The sequence below is a fragment of the Maylandia zebra genome, linkage group LG1 (genome assembly GCF_041146795.1).
Source record: "Maylandia zebra isolate NMK-2024a linkage group LG1, Mzebra_GT3a, whole genome shotgun sequence".
NCBI classification, from domain to species: Eukaryota; Metazoa; Chordata; class Actinopteri; order Cichliformes; family Cichlidae; genus Maylandia; species Maylandia zebra.
The window spans coordinates 12,369,536-12,387,509 of NC_135167.1; the positions used below are offsets into that span (position 1 = coordinate 12,369,536).

Consider the following 17,974-nt stretch of genomic DNA (forward strand, 5'->3'; position numbering starts at 1 on the left):
AGGTGGAAATCCTAAATAGAGCAACTGCAAAAAACCTTCTTAAACTAGTGCCAGCCTACACCATACAATCCACATTCTCTCAAATAAATAAAAAATAAACAATTAACAATAAATAAAACGATTTCTTTCTCAACCACTAACATATTGAGGATCAATCTTAAAGATTGTCTTTGTTTAGTTTAGGTTAACTACTCGCTGTTTAATAAAAGCAGCTTTCACAGAATTTAATTGCTTAAAAAAAATCAAGCTATTTAAGCATTGAAATGTACATTTAAGACTATAAGAGCACAAAAAAAGAGGAGCAATAGGTCATAAATCTGAAATAAATCTCAAATATGTGAACTACAAGAAAAACGACTTCAATGTGTCTGACTTACCTTGCGATACTTGTTGTACTTTTCTAGTATTTGGTCTTCCATTGTCTAAATGGTACAAAACACAAAGTTGTTAATATTAGTTTCCACATAGAGACTAACAGTCCAAACTGAGCACTTGCATATCTGCATATATCATGTACCTTATATTCTTGAGTACCAGGGGACAGGCTCTTGATTTTAGAGCCCAGCTGAATGAACATGTGAGTTATGGTGGCAATCCGGGAATGGAGGTCTTTGTACTCATCATACTCAGCGCAGAAATCCTCCTGGTACTGCTCACGTTGCTCTAAACTTGTTATGGGGCTGTATTTTCTATAAGTAGACACAGAAACATAGTGTGTGATAATGTAAAGACCACCACAGAAGATAGAAATAATCTTATGCAACATTGAGCCTTCAAGAGACTCTCTTCCATATGAATTCTTTCCTAGAGATACAATCACAATATTTTTTGTGCAAATTTCTAAACTGCCCATTTCCCTAATTTCGTTTACTTCTTGTGTAGTACCTCTTTCTGCCACGAGATGGTAGCACAAGCCTACAATGTCATCCTACACAGTTTGTTCTTGAATCCTTGTCATCTACTTCATTGAATCACCTTGTTGTTGAATTGTGCTATACAAATAAACTTGCCTTGCCTTGCCTAAACAAAAGCAAAAGATTCTAGCAGGTCATCAAAAAATAACTTGAAAACATGTTCAGACTTACAGCACATAATCTGGCTTCTCCTCAGAAACCACAGTATTTGTTATGTCAGGATCTGGAGCAAGAACGTAAGAAAAAGAAAATATCATTAGCTGCAGTCGAATCAGTACAGTCATCCATGTGGATCTTTGCCATTGTCTGAATATTAAGCAATATGTTTTTTATTTTGCTAAAAGCCACAGTGTGTCTGTGTGTGTGTTCATCTCTGCCTCTGTTCAGACTAGCTAAGAGCCTGTGGGTGTCAGGAGACCTCTAGGCTTAGAGACCCAAGCTGTTGTTGAGTCAGTCAGCCACATAACACACTGAGGACTCAAGAGGGGGAGCTTCAGGAAGCACATACAGTCATGAGATAATACTGTGCTGATACAGCACTGGGTTGCAAGGGGGGACTTTACATGCACTCACCTGCCCATTTATTAGGTACATCTGTTTAACTTTTTGCTAATACGATTATCCAGTTGGATTTAAATGGACGAAACAGCGCCAGTGCCAAAATAAACGAAGTAGTTTAATTTAACACGAGAGGCAGCAATGAAGAAGGGGCATTTAAATCCAGCTGACAGGAATTTGGGGGAATGTTGGATGAAAAAGCAAAACTACAATCACTGACTTAATGATCTGGAAAACATTACAAGATGTTTTTTAGTTTTGTTTTTTTTAATACACAGGGGAAAGAAGGCCTTACTGTCAAGTTTGTCTGGATTCTTCTCGAGCTCATTATTCGTCTTTAACCAGTCAGTCCTATGGTCGTCTTTAAATTTCTCGCGCTCCTTGTCCTTGTGCTTTTTCGATTTCTTCTTTCTGTGCTGGCTGTTGGCGAGCTGTGGCTGAGCGCAGTTGGAGTCACGCTGGGTTGGCTGGAGGCTGCTTACTTTGGGTTCTTGCTCCCTGGTCTCTGAAACAGGCGTGTCAGAAGTGCTAGATAGTTTGTGCATTAGAGGAAAGGAATTATGGCTCCCTGGTAAACCATTTTGGTTATCAGTATGGTTATCTGTCCTTTGAAACTCAGTCTTTGTGTGGAAACTTGGGTTAAGGGAAGGTGTTGCATCATTGTGTCCTCCTTTATTGTTTAAGAGTCCGTTTACAGCTGGCTGCTGTTGTAACCTCTGGTCTGTGAGTTTTTGTCTCTTAGCTGCTAGTCTTTCCTGTGAGTCAAAAGGCACAGGGCGTTTCTAGGGAAACAGACAGGGAAAAACAAAAAATACATCTCTGAAACATTTTCATACAAACTTCATGAATAAACTTTAATTCCAGCAGACAAAGGTAAAGACTAGAGGGCAAAGGGCACACATTTACACTGACGTAAAGAAGCAACATCCGTTCAAAACCACATCAACCACTTTCACACATACTGAAAGGTAAATGGAGAACAATACAGCCATTTACCACTGCAAGATTTTTTGCTATGCTTTGATCCTCTGACGTCCTTAGTACTGATGGGTTTGGTTGAGGATTTCGCGACTGGTTGCCAATATGTGGCTGCAACTTCCTATCAAACAGAAAGAGAGAAAAAAAGCAATCAGACACAACCAAAGCACCTTTGGGAATTTCATAAACACCTAGTCTTGCTGGTTTACAGAAGCCCGAATATGGCCGAGCTTAAAGGTGGAAAAGATTCTCTGTATAGCAAGGACACACAAGGTCTGCCTCTGAGGGCTGACTATACAGAAACACGTGGGAATGAAAGAAGATGTGCAGGAGACCTTACTTTTCTAATGCGGCGAATAACAAGTGCAAAATGAAGTTTCAATGATTCAGTCATCATCTTGTTATTTATGAGCTAACACCAGTACCACCGGGGAATTAATACATAAGATATATCGGGCATAAAAGTGAAAGGGCACGTTTACGTACAGCACGTTACACAAAAACAAGCTGTTTAATGAGAGCGCATAACTTGCATCCATCTGGGACCCCCTGCCTCTAGCCCACCTGGCCAGCAGCCGGCTGACAAGCTGCTTCTCCTCCTCGTTGTAGCCTGGCCAGTCTCTCTGCACATGCCTGTAGAAGTCATCTCTCAGTGAGTAGCTGCTGTCTTTGGGGTTCAATTTGGCCACCTAAAGAAATATCACACAACACACAATGTTAATTCAAATTCCTATTAAAGTTAGAAAAAATGTTATTTATTAGTTACTCCATGCCAAACGGTGAATTTTAATGTGACATTCACCGTTTTTTTTAGCTCCGTTTTTAGTCTCCACCGGCCCCAGAGGAAAGCATCTGCTTTAATAGCAGTTAAATATTGCCATATGTTCAACAGTTAGTCATCAAATTTGTTTGCCAGAAAGTGGTTAGAAAGTAGGGAATAAGAGGTTATTTTTTCCTGGATGACGCACACATTTCTACTTCTTAATTAAGACAGAATTTAAGTCATTGTATTTTGGCTAAAAATCTCAGTCATACAGACTCTGGCTGTTACTGTTAGGAAGGTTGGAGCCCTTTCTGACCAGGCATATGCCTCATTTAATGTCCTCATGTAACAAATCTCTCAGACACACTTCTTTCATCTGATCAGTCATGTAAAAGTGAGGAACATCCTTTCTCAGGAAAAGTAGCCAACACCTTTATTTCTTTTAAGCCTTTTGCAGAGAATACAAAGCTGCTGCCTTCAATCTGTTGTGGCGACAGGATTCTGCCATTCAAACACACCCACTGCAGTGACAGAAAGCACCATGCAGATGATTGGAATAAAAGATGAGGGTTTTTTCTTGGTCACAAGAGTAGCCAAGTCATAAGTGCCTTAACTTTGGATTCATGATAGCTGTGGTTGCAAAAACACTTTTAGTCATACAGAATCTCAGTGCTGACCTCTAAATGCTTTCCTCGTGGATTTATGGGTTCAATCACTCATTTTGAATCATATCGGATGAAACATTAAGTCCATTTTACATATTTTAGTCATTCTAGCTGTCAAAAAAAAAGGAAAAAAAAGGAGTATAATCCAGGATGTGGTCAACTGGTATTGACTTGTGATTGAGAAGCCATTAGCAATGAATGCCGACTGGATTCATACAAATCCAGTCCACAGATTACAACAAAAACATCAAAAAGGGTTAAAAATTATCTTTGTGGTATTTTTTAATCCTTAAAATATACCAAACCTCTTTTTTTTATTTTTAACATGTCCTCACATATGTAATAGCAATCGATATCAACGTGTCTTATATTCCGCCTACTAATTTGTCAGTAAGTTGGGCTTCTTGCAAACTTGTTTCGATTGGGATAATAAAATATGAAATGGTAGAAAAATAAATAAAAAGACTACTCAGAAACTTAAAAACACAAAAGCCGCCACCACCTGGATCCATTATGTGCTAAACCTGAAACATCCACATTCCTGAAAAGCAACAACACCTTCTCAGCGTTTCCGTTTCCATCCGAGCGTCCCAGATTTTTTCCCCTCACATTTTCTAAAGACGTCTATCTTTCTGAAGCCTCCAGACAGAGGAGTCTGCCCAATAGCAAACAATCTCTGAAGACACAATTACAGCAGCGACCTAATTACTCCTATGCAGTGAGACAAGAACCACATGCGTGTACAGACATCAACTAGCAGAAGGCCTGCAAAACACACAAACAAACATCACTTAGGAATAACTCAAAAATATTTACAGGAAAGCAAAAGAAACTTCTTAAAATTAGATCCCGGCTTTGATTAAAGCACAAACGGTGCTGGTCTCTGTCAGCACACACATTACCACAGATCTGTGTTGTTCAGAGCTTTTAAGTGCCTTTCAGACACTCTGACAGTGTCAAAATGTATTGTTGGTTTTTTTTTAATGTTAAATATAGTAGGGAAACACACTTGATTTTCACAATGTGATATTAGTTGAATGTCAGGCAATGGCCATATATAATGTGCAAAAACAGAGCCAACACAAGCACATTTGCTTGGCTGGAAATGTAAATCACTGTTGTCTTGGTATAATGTGCAAAACCATAGCGTGTTTTTTAAAGTTTTATATAATGACAATTAGGGGTGTTTAAGGATGTTCAGGGAGTATAATGTACAAAGTCTACATTTGAAAAAAAATATATGCATGAGATGCTGCGCTAGGCATGCGTGTGTGCCAAGCAGCAATCGGTGCAAACATGTTTACATGATGATTAAGGGAAAGAAATGTTTGTTTCTACACTCATTTTCCCCCTTTGGGACAATCTGTTGGAGTTATGCATTTTCAAGGTCATGATGGCTTTAAGTAAGAACCATACACTGTATATAAAAGATGGAAGTAACCACCGCATCATTGTTTACTGGTTATTGAAACCACCAGCTGTCCGGGGCGATCGTGGCTCAAGAGCTGGGAGTTCGCCTTGTAATTGGAAGGTTGCCGGTTCGAGCCCCGGCTTGGACAGTCTCGGTTGTTGTGTCCTTGGGCAAGACACTTCACCCGTTGCCGCCTGGTGGTGGTCAGAGGGAACTCTAAACCCTGCTGTTGGAGCTTTTTAGAGCATTTTAATGAACAAACAGTATGGCCTCCTGTGTGGTACGCATTATCCACGTTTATACTTCAGTTATGGTGAGTCAACTTGTATTATACTAGTATTGTACTACAAATTATATCTTTGTCTGAACAGTGCATCCACAGAGTTAATGGGTGCAGCTTTCTTACCCAGAAATCCCCTTTTGGATCCAGAAAACCAACTTGATGACACTGCAGTGGCTAAATCCATCTTTTTTTACACTCTGTGGCCTCTGCATGGATGCAATTGCTTCAGCTTTTGTACATTTTGTCTACAAACAGTGTTTCTAAGTACCTCCTCCAGTATGGCACCCAGCTCGGCCTTATCTTTGGGGCTTGCTCTTTCTCTTTCCAGCCACAGCAGCAGCTCTGGTTTTCTGTAGGGTTTGAGAGCCAGCAGGTGGACGATGCGATCCTTCAGGGGCTTCTGCATTGAGGTCGCCATACTGCCATTCCTCCGGTTATTGACAGAGTACTTGGAGAAGCTGCTATCTGAGGCAGGGAGTGGGCCTGGCCTCTTCTGGTACTTGACACATTTACCTGAACACAAAGTAAAAGAACAAGATCTACGATGATGCATCAGTCCGCCTGTGATTTAGGATGGATTAACTTAGATGACATTACCTCAAAAGATACACACATTATGTTAATGAATCAAATCAACATCTAATTATAAATACTTTGTATGCCTCAAGGAGCGGGCTTATAAAAAGCAGGATATTTCACATTTTATTGCAGGTGGCAAAACAGAAGCCTGTTTTGCATCAAGCAGTTTTGAGAACTACCTGAAGAGCTCCTCGTTGAACTTCATACTCTCCTTTCTTTCCATCTGTTTGCATTCATATTGCTTATAGAAAAGCTGAATCACTGTATTAACCAGCCAGTGGCCAGGAATGCAACATTAACTTTGTTTTTCTTGTATTGCTGTTTTAGCCTCTTGAGTTTTCTCAATATTTTTTGCCTTCTTGTGGATTGCGCTAATCAGCTTCACAAGTGTTTACTTGACATTGTTTTATATTTTGCCGTCCAGTTATAGACAGAATGGATTTTAGTGTTGGTGTTTGCATGTTGCATGTTTATTTTTTTGGCTATAGTTAAGAGTTATTGGTTACTTGACTCATGTTTTACCAAGGTTAATACTATTTGTATTGCTACTATACCAATCACAGTACACCTACATCTCTCAAAAGGTCCTCTTATGCTGGTAAACCTATAACCTGATAACCTTTTCTGTGTTAGGAGCTAAAAATGTAGTTCTGAGAACAACAGTTTTCTCCAGTTGATGCAGTAATTGAATTCAGTCTACATACAATATAGCACAAGGAAAACACCAGGTGCATGCCTTTGAGATCGGATTGCAGTGCAGTTTTGTTCTGTTCTTTGCATGGCTTTGAATCACAATTTAGTCTGCCAGGGGTCTTTTATGTTTTAAAATTGGCCAGATTATCTATCATCATTCTTTGTCTGATTTCCTGTCTTTACTCCTTACCTGCTCTATGTAGCTTAATTCATATTTTATTAAAAGAAAAAAGAAAAGAAAAGAAAAAAAGGAAACAAGGGGAAAAAGACAAGAAAATACAACTATGCAATTTTAAGCAGGGATACACTTCTGGGACAATTCTGAAATACTTTGTGGGTCATCCTGTGGAATTACAAGCACCGTCTTACTGGGGTCAGAATGTAACACAGCCACGCCTGGTGGATTCCTGAGGTTAGAGAGAGAGAACCCCAGCAATCAGACAATCTCCTATGCAAGCTGGCGACTGTGGGAAGAAAGAGCTCCCTTTTTACAGGAAGGAATCTCCAGCAGAACAAGGCTCAGGAAGGTACAAGGAGAAAAGAATCTTAAGGCAGTGAGATCTGTGCTAATCCCATTACGGGTTAATCTGCGCTTTGCAGGTCAGTGACAGGAAAAGAAAAAGTAAGTCCAACAGATAACTTCATGCATATGTACTTCTGTTAGTCATTTATCATGATGAAAATAAGGAGAATTATGTTATAATGTCATGGGGATTTATGGTGTGCCAGATACGTGCTTGATAGGGTTTGGCTTTCTTCCTAATAAATTCTGTGAGAGTTACAATTTATACTGCTTTGTCATGTTCACCTTAAGATCTGATGTTACACAATCCATGCAGTAATCTGGTTTAAACCAACTACAGTTGCAGCTTCCCTGGAGCTTCAGCACTGACATGGGGGTCCAGGACAGAGCCAAGAAAAAGTTTTGCATAACCGCAGCAAAGTTTAGCGAGCAGGGAAAAAACACAGAAGGTAGCTTTCAGGTCATAGTTAGTAAAACCTGCACGTCCCATACAGCTCTCATTCTGCAATAATCTTTGTTTTAGAGACATGGCTCCATTAACTATACTTTTCAGTTGTATTAATGGTAAGGGCCTGGCAGTGAATCGAAACTCCCTGAAATTAAAGTTTAAAGACAGTTTCTGACTTTGAACAATGACAAACATTAAATATCGGAGAAAAGGCTTAGCTTTTGTCTTGGTATAACCAAAAATACGGCCTACGCATGTGGTTTCATCGCACATCAAAAACAGGAAAGTATCTGGTTTTTAGCTTCAAGCAATAAATAAAGGAATATTTTTCAAGGCAAATATTCCTTTTACTTTTATTGGTGCTATTATATTTCTATTTGGGTTTTTATACAGCCTCTTTTGTATCCACATCCAAATTGCTGATCCCTCTCCAACTAAAAAGCTATTTGGCCCTTCCACATGAAAATCTGCAGATGATTCATCTTCGATTTCGGTTTTCCTGCCACAGAAGCCTTTTGCTTAATCTTACTTGGATGTGTTGCTCCAGGTTTGATCTCAATGGCAGAGCGGCTCCAACTGTCCTTCTCCACCTGCGACATCCTCTCGCGGGTCATCTGGTAGGAATCATCGGTGGCACACACAGTGATCTTGTCCTGGATGCTGCCCTGACCTTCCAGCTGTTCGCGGCCGTCACTACAAAATAAAAAACAGCCAGCTGTTGAACTTCACGGCATTCTGCTGCTTTTTAAAAACATCCTTTAAGTTATCTCAAAGCAGGATGGCAGCGCAGAACCTTTGCAGCAGAAAGTGACTTTGTGGCGGAATCTGGCTAAACCTGTGGTTGCTGTATGTTATGTCACTGTCTAGATTTAGCTCTGCAGCCTGTGACATGTGAGAAAGGCTATATATCTTGGTTCAGAGCAGGACAGACCATGTAGAAAAACCGCCAGGATTAACTTGGCTCCTGTCGGCATGCTTGCAAAACAAGAATCATCTTGGCCAAAAGTAAAAAGTTAAAATAAGAACCTGAGCTCCATTAATGGAGCAAATAAATCAGAGATTTACAGAGCTGCCAAAATCCAACAAACAAACAAAAACAGAACAAAAAAAAAAAAAAGAAAAAAAAAGTAGCAATTCCTGCCAATTTGAGACATTTTCACTATACAATAACATAAGTGACCAATGGCCACTCTTTCACTCTGTCCTCCAAATATCAAAACAAATGCAGGGGGCAACGGGAGCAAGATATTGCTGTCATGCTGATGTGCCGTTTCTCTTGGCTGCAGTAACTGGCTGAAATGAAAGCTAGTTAAAGTTCAGGCCACAATTAGCCATCTGGCACCAAGAAGCCGCAACAGAGCATAACCTTTAGTTTCCAAGCATATCCACTCCATAAATAAAGCAACGCGGGTCTCAGTAATGAGAGGTTCGGCCCAGAAATTTACAGGAAATTACAAGTGCCCCATGGTCTGTACGGTAAGATGCAAGCAAACAGTCTCTTCTGATTTGCGAGCATAGGGAGACAGTGTCTTCTGAGGTTATGAGCCACTACAAGAGGATCAGACCACTTACACATCTGGAAGCTCAAAAGTGTACTTTGCAAAATTCTCCACAAATGATGCACAAGCAATACGCAATCCTTCTTCATAACCATTTATGACCCACTGGAAGTGGGTAGTGGTGTACTTTGTTTGCATTTTCTTCTACATTTGGAACATTTTTGGGCCGCAACCTTCAGACAATACGTGGATGCCAGTAGCCATGTATGCAGGCAACCAGCTATCAGACTGAAGGGGGCTGAAAATGTGGATTCAGCAAAAAACAGTATTATAAATCTTCCAGACTGAATCTGAGGCTGGCCTTCACCCAACCAGCCTAAATTGTTGATGCAATGCAAGATGGATCTTGGTTTAAACATTTTGGCAATCCATTATTTTTCTTTTAGTTTCTTGTTCTTAGCTGATAAGAGGGTTAAAAGTTGGATAAGTTGTCCTTACAGAGAAGCTCTTTTGCATACTTTTGTTGTAATAAGTGATTATTTGAGTTGTTGCCTTCATATCAACCCAAAGCAGTCTAATCATTCTCCTCTGACCTCTGGCATCAACAAGCATTTTCATCCAGAGAATTGCCGATCTCTGCATATTTTATTTTTCTGACCAGTCTCTGTAAATCCTAAAGATAGTTGCGCTTAAATCAGCTTTCTTCCCCATTCTGGTGGTCTGTTTGAACTTCAGTTTACATGCCTAAATGTACTGAGCTGTGGCCATGTGATTGGCTGGTATGTGGGTATGAAGTTTGTGTGTACATCTATTTGGTCTTAATAAGTGATAATAACCAACATAAATGTTAGCAGCATATTTTAAGTCTGCAGGTGGTTCACTGGGGTTGTGTGTGTGTGTGTTCTGGCAAATTCGGTCAGGCATATTGAGCGAGAACTTTTGGCTGCGCTTACCCAGAGAAGAATAGCCAAGTTTGAAGCTTTAACAAAGAGTTCTTTTTTTTTTTTATTGAAAATATTTGCCAAAATTCTTTGCTGATTAATGTAACGGGGAAAAAGGGATTTTTGATTAGTCTTCCATGGTGCTCAAAGTTGGATCTTGATTCAGTGGCGATAATAGTACTCGACTTGTGAAAACAAGTTTCGGATTCATACCTCGACACATACTGATGGATGCAGTCAAAGCTGGCCTGTGGCTGGTCTTTGCTGTCGCTGGACAAGTAAAAGGAAAAGACACGGAGGGCAGAAGGAGACTCTGAAGTGGGAGCTGGGATCTTGATGTACTGTGGAGAAAACAGAGGAAAAGATTTTTATTTTAGCAGATGCAAATAATAACAAAGTCGAATGAATGACCAAGTTGCATAAGCGTGTTAAACGCACCCACAAAACGATAATAAATGTATTCCAGGTTTTCCTGCCAGCTGATTTTGTCCTTAAAACAGCTTATGTAAATATTGTGTGAGCGCATTACCCCGCAAAGTAAAAGAATGGTTTTATTGTTTCATTTGACTGCCAGCTGGTTGCTTTAACTTATCATTTTCCTAAGAGATTAAGCGTTTTTGATCATATTTCAAACTGTCAACTCATTGCAGGGAAAAGAAATTATCTACTCAGCACAATTTTAGGCAAGCTGATGCCAGATGCATTTAAGCCAAGAACACGGGACCATCCAAAGTCAAGGTTTCTGCAATCACCATAAATCAGTGAAGTTTTTATTTTCACAACACAATGCCACAGAAATAAGACTAAGTAACATGCACAATAATGCATAATACCACCAAAGGGAATTTACTTTATTTCATCAACAATTTTACCCAACAGGATGTTAAATGGACAAAAAGCAGACTGAGACTTTGGTTTGTGTGCAAAAGTGAACCCCTCCCACCCCAAAAAACAAAACAAAACAAACAAAAAAAAACCCCCTATACTGTGCACTGGCTGCCCAGCACAGCAGAGCAGACACATGCAGATAGCATGGTTTCTACAGGAAAGGGAACAACGGTGAAGTTTACCATGAGGAGGATGGGAGGAGGATAAATAAAAACATTAAAAATAGCACACAGAAAATTGGTGCTTTGTGTATTTTGACTTCTCCTGTGCGACAGGGGCTAAGCTAAAACCTCCAAAGGGAGGTGCCCAGGAGACATCCTAACCAGATCACAGAACCACCTCAACTGACTCCTTTTTAGCAGTACTCAGCCACATGATAGGATGTGGTTCTGTGTAGAAACTACGGACAACCAACGTACTGCCACATGGTGATCTTGAGGAAAAGGTTCCTTTATCTTGTTCCACCACCACAACACAAATTAGAATTTCATTTATTCACTGTAGAGCTTACATTAAACTCAAACATTCAGTGACTGAAATTGGAAACATGACAGTACGCCAAATCCCTTTGGGGTTGGGTCAGGAAGAGGACCTGACATTAAAAAAATAAATTAAAATAACAATATTTGTTGCTACCTGCTGTGGCGACCCCTTATGCAAATAATGGAGCGGCTCAAAGTAAGGCAAGGCAAGTTTATTTATATAGCACAATTCAACAGCAAGGTGATTCAAAGTGCTTAGTTTCTACATTACGTTACACACAATGATAAGTCATTAAAACAATTAAAATTCAAACTGGAAGTAACAGCTCTCGCTCCTTTGAGCACCCCCATATTAAATTGGCAAAAATGGTGCAAAATTCAGCAAAATCAACATGGTGGGCTTCCTGTTGGATCTGGAACGCAAGTCGTTTTTTTACTGAACTTTACTGAATTTTATTTAATTTAATTTTGTAGGCGGTGCTATGGTTCTATTTACAGATTTCGTTCCTCAAGCATGTGTAGCTCTTCAAAAATGCAATTCATTTTTATAAACAACAAACAGAGCAATTTCATTAGCACCTTCATACTGTTTGTTCCCCCCTAAAAATCACACTCATGTGTGCACAGTAGTGTCCTACTGCACACAGGTTGGAAAACGCATACTGAAACCAGGCGACATGTCAAAGTCTGTTAGAGAAGAAATCTGCCAACGCAATGTGATGATTATCTCTGGGGTAAAATGTGGGAGATGAATAAAAACAAAAAAACAAAAACACTACAGTTGCTTGAGAACAAACGCTTGGACTATGACAAATGAGCTGTGGAGAAATACTGCATTAAAATGACAAGGTTTACACACCTTTTAGAAAAAACACAAACATCACTCGCTTCATTTTTTTGTTTTGTTTTCGTAGCATTTCAACACAGTCTCGCATGTACAATGAATCACACACAGTTTCTCTCAGAGGTTTTAGACACTTTGTACTGCTCTGTAACTTTAAATAAATCTCCTTGGGTAAGCAGTGTTTTTAAGAGTCCGCTCCACTGAGGCGTCCATAAGATCTCCTGGCAGACTCAGTGGAGCGCAGCAGAGCCAAGGCTGCAACCTCCAGGGCAGACCAATGCATGTGAGTGTACACACACACACACACACACTTGGAAAAGGGAGCATGAGAAAAAAGTTAGGATCAACGTTGATTTGACCACAGAAAAAGATGTAATTGTAGGTCTGTGAGCAAAGTCCTGAAATATTTACTTTCATTTATGGGAAATTTGTAGAAGTTTTTTTTTTTTTTTGAGGGGGCATATGAGTGAGTAAAGGCCACTTCATCAGCTACAGGAAATACAGTGACTGAGTTGAGTCTCAGAGTTCAGAAGACATCCACATTGTCATCGCAGTCTCCTAACAGTGGCCAGGGGGGGGGATCAGCAGTTTCATATCGGCCCATTCTTCATGCTGCTGGCAGCTGTGGCGTCCTTTTGGGTTGGGAAGCAGCTTAAAGTGCAGATATCACGGGGGATTTCCTCTGTTTTCTCCTTTTCTGTCTCCTCACTACATGACTCTGGTTTCATTCAGAACACAATGTGCAGTCCCTGCTCAGATTTTTCCAGCTCCAAGTGTGGACGTGACACAGATGCTCGGGCTTGGGCATTAGCACTGAACGGCACAAACACATACCACAGAATGTAGTTTCTAAGTTACTTAAGCTGAATATAATCTAAAAAAAAGAATCAGACTCTAAAATAGAACTTATGATTGGTATGCATGCCCTGTTAGAAATTACTTTGTTTTCATTAGGTATATATTTACATTTAAATGGCAGCAATTACACAACTTTAGGAGCCAAAAATGATCACGCTGGTATGAGATCCCTCAGTTTTCCATTAAACTCACATTCTCACATCTCTGCCTTTATTGACACTTTTGCACTTTGTACATGTTCAAATGCGCATTAATGCAAATATCCAAGCAGCCAATCACATGGCAGCATCTCAATGCATTTAAGCTCAAAGTTCAAAATATTAAGAACCATTTATTTATCCCAATTAATGGATGATCAAATTGTTTATTTTGAACGTCACCGAAGTGTCAGACTGCCACACTTTGTAAAAGCAGTAACTTATTTTTGGCAATTCTGACATTTTTAAACCATTTTTCTTGTTTCTTGCTTTTCCCTCACCACTATTTGATATTAACTGCTCATGTTTTTAATTTAAAGCTTCGATTAGCTCAACAAAAGATTAACTCCTTTATGTTTCACCTGGGTGGAAAACAGTTTCTATTGCTTGCCCCCTCTATATACAGAGATACAAATGTTGAGTGCATTTTGGATAAATTAGCAAGTATAATATGGTCTCATGTGAAGAGCTGAAGGTGAGGAACTGATGATAATATATTGTTTATATATCAGTTTTTAAAAATCAAAAGTCTCTACATATCTAGAATGAAGACATATGCTATGTTTTACGTGTGTACCACTTTAAAGAAACAACAAGAGCCTCATAGGCTATTAAACCGAACAAAACTAATACTGTTATAGGGAATTCTGATCTACTCTCATTCAGCTGTGTGGCCCATTACCTCTGTGTATTTGCCTTTAAGTCACCTCAGATGTTTTGCAAGTGTGCAACAAAGAACAGACGTTGGGTCTCTTTTCTTATCAGCCTGCTGCACATGTCTCTACTTGCAGGCTTTCATCACAGGAATTTATACAACCTATATTTAGCTTAACTCGGATGGGACAGAGCAGTTTACATGTAGCTACACAGGTGGATCTCAGTTCCTGAAAAAGTTGTGTTTCTAATTCAGCCTTTGCTGAACTGTGTAATGTTTTTCTGAGATAGTCCTGCAAGTTAACACTGGATGTCTCATTGTTTATAAGAAAATGGAATACAAAAACATGTTGATTACACAGGGGAGAAGACCAAAAGCATTCCCCCCCCACCATAAGACATTTCTGTTAATGATTCATAAGGCGATGCCTGCATTTTCTTCAAAGCAAAAAAACAAAACAGAACAGAACAGAACAGCAATAAAGTTTAAAGTCTTGCAAGTTAAACAACCACATTAGGCACACAAATAAAAATGCTGATTTACATACAGATGTCACTGCAATCACTAACGCTTAGTGCATCTCTGTCAGTCCAAATCATTTTACACCTACAGCTTATTTCACGCAACAACCACTTAAGCTGCAAAACCAGAGAAGCAGCCATTAAATAAGAGCTCATGTTTCATCTGAAAAAGCAGAGAAACAGTCTGAGACAAGCAAGGGAAAAAAAAAATCTATTAGTTGATCAAACAGAAAAGCACTCATAAACTGTTTTGAGAAATATAATTATTATATTTACATCTAAAAGTAAAATCACAATTACAAAAAAGTAACTGAACAAACAAACAAACTGTGCTGCCCAGTAAGACTCAGAGTAAGACTCAGAGCACACTAGATTATTATAGTGTATTATAGTGTGTTGGGGACCATGACCTGTCTCATCATGATCCACTCATGTACAGTATATTGTTTATTTCTTCTTTTGTCGCTCATATATTGTGTGTTTTACATTGCTGTGCTTGAGAGACACCGCCGACCAGAACCAAAATCCTACTATGTGTTTGCACATATATTTGACCAATAAATGCGATTCTGATTCTCTGCATCACCTCCTGCAACTCTAGTTAGGGACTTCTGGATAACATCTGGATGTGGATAGCATCTATTCTATCTATTACACACGATAGCTAAACATTAGTCAAACAAATACAAACATTAGTAATTCTGATACTGTAAATCTGATATCTGTACTTCTTTGTCACTCTTAACATGAAAAAGTAAAATTGTATTATTGGTATTAAAGTCTTAAATTAAACCTTCAGAGGTACTCTGTTAGCGTGCTAACAAGCTTAACTAAACTTAAGAACACAGAAAATACTATGCTAAATATTAGCACACGTAACAGGAAATTTATACTTGTGTTAAATGTATGACTTTGGTCATTCGTAACCAAAAACACCCCAGAAACACTACAACATAACTTATGCCGTAACCTGATGTGCACCTCCCTGGAAATGTAACTACACATAGGGTTAACACAGCTCAGAGCTGTTTTGATTGGCCTGTTCAGTACTGTCTAATACTCCTGTGCAGCTACTTTTTCACTGCAGGTTTTGGATTTAATCAGTGACAAAATAATCATCATAGCTTCAATATAATAACTCACTGCTGTCAGCAAATTTCTAGAGGGAGATGCAAAAACTTTCAGAATGGATGTGAGATAATGTACGAAGGAGTCGAAAACCCAGAGGGACAAATGATTGCCTGAATATTCTTTGAAAATTTAAAATGCTAACCACAACAAAGAGAAGCATTCAAAGATGGAAAAAGTCCCCACGTTTTAATTGTATGTGGGTGGTACCACATATGAAACATCGGGACATTGCCAGAAGATAATTAACATATAAAACACCACGTAAAAGCATCAAAGCTGGTAATAGCGTTGGCCATTCATGAAAGTTAGGTTGAAGCCTCTACAATGATTCAGCGCCTAAATCTAAGTCAGTCATAAGCCCGTACATTACTGAGCTGCTAGTGTTGACTGAAGAAGACAAGGAAGAATCAATAAGGAAAAAAAGAAATCAACATCCCACAAAGAGGAAAGGGTTTAAAGTCTGCCTCCAATGGGCTACTGACTGGGAAAAAAATGGATCTCCCTGTTGAAGCTCAGTCTGGGGGGAGTTCTTTTTTTCTCCTCGTCTTTTCTCATGTTGTGCATTTTCCATTGTTGTTCAGTTCCGGGTCGCTGCTCGTGCGGCTGACCGGCCAGCTACCTAGCCTGACCGGTCTCCCCAATGTGATGTTTGTGTATTGTATGTACGGTCGGCAAGGTCAGTCTCTTATTTGCCCCTTGGGGATAAATAAAGTCTTCTGACTCTGTGTTATCATGAGACACGTTTACATCTCTAAACATTGGCCCCACCCACGAGCTTCAGCTTAACAGCAAACCATTATGTCAAAGCCCCCAACTCAAGGAAACCTCTGATCAACAGTCCTTCAGACAGGGCATCACACAGCAGATCTCTGTCAGCTTAGAGACCAATGTAACGTTGGATTCACCAAGAAAACAAGACGCAAACATCGTTCTGCTAATTGTGTTAGTTCATGATACATTTTGTTTGATCGTAATTTAATCACCTGACTCTTAAAAGCCCATATATGCAAATGACATAATGAAATAATGAAGTATTTAAAGTCATAAAGTTAAAGTACCACTCTGTGAATACATAGACAGCCCTCACTGCAGGAGGGGAGACCAGATCACCTCCTCGCTAATTAGCACACAAAACCCCTGAACGACCGATTTAAGCTACTTTCTTGACCTGTGGAGAACATTCTCCAACCCACTGCGATCTGCATATTCAACCTGAAACTCAACCACCTTAGAATCACCTAATATGCATGTCTTTGGACTTTGGGAGGAAGTTGGAGCACCTGGAGAGAACATGCAAACTGCACACAGAAAGCCCCAAAGTGGATTCAAGCCCAGGGCCCTCTCGCTGCGAGGTGACAGTCCTAACCACCCGGAACTAAATTTGTAGTTTTGCCATTTCAATATATTTTATCAACAGAAAACATTTTCTGTCTTATTGCATAATAAAAACTCAAAATAAACACAGAAACATGGTGTTCATGTGAGTTAGACGGTGATGAGTCGTGCTGCTTGATTTGAATATGACTTCCAATGTAATCTGACTTTCACGTGAAGCCTGATAAGCATTCATGGGTGATATGTGACAGCAGGAAGGTGACTAAGCACCACACTTCACAGGACAGAAGAAATTATACTGGTGGTATTTTTAAAAAAACAAAAAACAAACTAAAAATCTGCACATTAACTTTTCTTTTTTTAGCAGCATATGTTTTTGTCAGCTTACAGCTGAGTTCACACATAAAACTTTGCAAATGTAAGGCACTTCTAGGTGAAAATTAGAAGTCTGTAATTGCCAAGAGCATCCACTTTTGGATGCTGCCGCTTCTTCAGTCAGGAGTTCATTACAGGATGTTTTCACAGTAACTTTCAATAATTTATGGACTGTTGTGCTGCGTGCCGTCACAAGACTACAGCTGTCACAGATGCCCCGTCACGCAGTGCACGTAGGAGCAGTAGCTGGCCGCTCCACAGGCAGACATCTAGATCCCCACCGTCCAAACTACAACAATCACTCTTGTTCCCAGCCACTGGGGCCCATGCCAAAGCCAAGCGTATTCTCTTGAGAGACAAACACTGCAAATCAAACCCAGAGAGGCGCTCGAACAAAAGGACTGGGCACTTTAAGAGTTCAACTGACCGTGAA

At 39.6% G+C, this 17,974-nt stretch overlaps 1 protein-coding gene across 1 annotated transcript in view; it reads right to left on the bottom strand.

Annotated features, from left to right (window-relative positions):
• Window positions 1-17,974, bottom strand: part of LOC101477985 (RNA polymerase II elongation factor ELL) — a 35,932-nt gene that overhangs the window by 4,017 nt on the left and 13,941 nt on the right. Inside the window, exons 3-11 of the mRNA XM_004539595.6 lie at window positions 10,469-10,596; window positions 8,345-8,508; window positions 5,841-6,085; window positions 3,015-3,139; window positions 2,469-2,571; window positions 1,768-2,254; window positions 1,086-1,137; window positions 518-689; window positions 378-422 (exon numbers count right to left, since the gene is read on the bottom strand). Of these exons, the coding sequence (XP_004539652.1) occupies window positions 378-422; window positions 518-689; window positions 1,086-1,137; window positions 1,768-2,254; window positions 2,469-2,571; window positions 3,015-3,139; window positions 5,841-6,085; window positions 8,345-8,508; window positions 10,469-10,596 (1,521 nt within the window). The remainder of the gene's footprint in view (window positions 1-377; window positions 423-517; window positions 690-1,085; window positions 1,138-1,767; window positions 2,255-2,468; window positions 2,572-3,014; window positions 3,140-5,840; window positions 6,086-8,344; window positions 8,509-10,468; window positions 10,597-17,974) is intronic.